The sequence below is a fragment of the Marmota marmota genome, unplaced genomic scaffold (genome assembly GCF_001458135.2).
Source record: "Marmota marmota marmota unplaced genomic scaffold, marMar, whole genome shotgun sequence".
Classification (NCBI taxonomy): Eukaryota; Metazoa; Chordata; class Mammalia; order Rodentia; family Sciuridae; genus Marmota; species Marmota marmota.
Window position 1 is genome coordinate 966,805 of NW_025999977.1, and position 2,344 is coordinate 969,148.

Sequence of the window (2,344 nt, forward strand, 5' to 3'; positions counted from 1 at the left end):
CTTTTGGGTACGGCTTATTTCACTCAGCATGATTGTCTCCAGTTCCATCCATTTACTGGCAAAAGCCATAATTTCATTCTTCTTTATGGCTTAGTAATATTCTAATGTGTACATATACCACATTTTCTTTATCCATCTGTTGAAGGACATTTAGGTTGGCTCCATAGCTTGGCTATTGTAAAATTGATGTGGCTGCATTCCTGCAGTATGCTGATTTTAAGTCTTGGATATATAACAAGGAGTGAAATAGCTGGGTCATATGGTAGGTGTTGTTTTTGTTTTTTTTTTTTTTTTTTTTAGGAATCTATTACTGCTTTCCAGAATGATTGCACTAATTTGCAGTCCTGCCAACGATATGAGTGTACCTTTCCCCCCCACATCTTCACCAACATTTATTATTACTTGTATTGATAATTACCATTCTGACTAGAACAAAATGAAATCTCAATGTAGTTTTGATTTTCATTTCCCTAATTGCTTGAGAGATTGAACGTTTTTTCACATACTCGTTAGCCATTCATCTTACTTCTTTTGAGAAGTGTCTGTTTAATTCTTTTTTACTTTTTTTTTTTTTAATAGTTCCGGGCAACTACTACTTCTTTACACCTTACTCCGAATTAAATTCCACCTGGTTGGCTGGGTGCTCCTCACACCTTCCAGTCACACCTTTTTAGCCACATAAATCCTGTCTCTATGAAGCCTTCAGGTCAGAAGTGATTGCTGAACTCGATTCTCTGAACCGGCTTTCAGTCACATTATGCCCAGGATCAAAGTTTTGGATTCTCCAGCTCGCCCCACTTCCCGCTCCCCTCTAAGATCGCTGTCAGCAGACAACTAGTTAGATCTTTCTTCCTACGCATGCTATCGGACCTTTTGCACTTCGTGGCAAAAGTGTTAAGATTTCTAGGGTAAAGCCATTGCCTGACTTGGTCATCACTGTATACACAGTGTGGCTAATTTTTCCTGGCTTACAGTGGGCTTTCAACACGTATTTGTGGATTCAATGAATAAATGAGCAGAACCCCCCAGCATTGCCCAGAAAACTACAAATCCCGGCGGACACTGCGCGGACGCCGGCGGACGTAATGACGCAAGGGGGCGTGCCGAGCCCGAGGGAGGGGTCGTTCTGTGGGTTGCCGGAGGCTGGGGCAGCTGTGGAGACTGGGGTGTGAGAGCTAGTGCGAGGGAGCGAAAGGTGACCCGGGCTAAAGGAGGGGACGCACTACCGGGCGCCCCCAGTCTATGGAGCGGAGTAAGATGGCGGAGGCGGAGAGCCTGGAGACCGCGGCAGAACACGAGCGGATCTTGCGAGAGATCGAGAGCACCGACACGGCCTGCATCGGGCCCACGCTCAGGTACCCCGGGTACCGGGACCGTCGACGGGCGGGCACGGGCAGGACAGGATCAGGGTCCTTTGGATTTGTGTGTGGTTCGGCTGCCGGTAGGGCCGGTGCCAGCCCCTCCCTTTGGAGAGACCCGCTAGCGACCTGCATCCTGCGCGAGGCGGGTCTCCCTGCGCAGCCCCGACGTGGGGTCCCTTCCCGGTCGCTAGCGCCTCTCGACCAGTTACTCAGTAGGCTCTATGTGCCTCCTTCGGGCGGGGACAGCCTTCGTACTCCGTCAGAGGCTAAGCCCAGCGCCGGGGAACAAGAGATCTCCCGACAGATGGTGGCAGGTCTTCTCCCTGGGGACATCATCCTTCTCCCTCAGACTCAAACCCTGTCCAGCCCTAGCCCTAAGTCCTGCTGTTCAGACAAAACAAAATTTCACTCCACTCTCTCTTGCTTGAAATTAAACTCTTGCCTCAAAATCACAACTACTTCTCCAAAAATGAGTCACTGAAATTCCTAGGCCCTGGAAGGAAGGAAGTTTCTTTCCACCCGTGCTCCTCTCCTGAGAGCCAGTGCTCCTTGAACCCTTGTTAGGAGGTTGAGATCTTACCAAGGTGCAGCCTCATGGTATTTTTATCGATGAGGAAAATTTATCTGGCTCCCGCACCCAGATACCATTACTTTGCACGTACACCCCCGTTTTTATTTTTATTTTTTGGAGATGTCAAAGCAAACTCAGACCTTCCTCAACTTATTTAAATACACACACACACACACACACACACACACACACACACACCCGCACACACACGATTTATTTAAACCACAAAAACAATCCTAGTAGGTAGGTGCTATTCTTACTCTCATTTTTTAAATAAGACATTGTGCTTAAGTGACTTGGCCAAGGTCACAGAGAAAGTAAAGTGGGTGGGTCTGGAGATTCCTACTCAGTCTGGATCCAGACTCCTTCTCTCTCTCTCTCTCTCTCTCTCTCTCTCTGGCCAACCAAATGA

The 2,344-nt window shown here is 48.1% G+C and overlaps 1 protein-coding gene across 8 annotated transcripts in view; it reads left to right on the forward strand.

Moving 5' to 3' along the window:
• The first annotated feature begins 1,101 nt into the window (after window positions 1-1,101).
• The window catches only part of Exoc6b (exocyst complex component 6B), a 586,101-nt gene continuing 584,858 nt past the window's right edge, over window positions 1,102-2,344 (forward strand). For 4 of the 8 annotated variants that reach the window (XM_048804115.1, XM_048804116.1, XM_048804117.1 and 1 more), the window contains exon 1: window positions 1,104-1,355. In XM_048804115.1, coding sequence (XP_048660072.1) covers window positions 1,243-1,355 — 113 coding nt within the window. In that variant the 5' untranslated portion in view covers window positions 1,104-1,242. Of the gene's footprint in view, window positions 1,356-2,344 lie in introns of all 8 variants that reach the window. The other 4 variants (XM_048804114.1, XM_048804118.1, XM_048804119.1 and 1 more) reach the window with 2 other exon arrangements.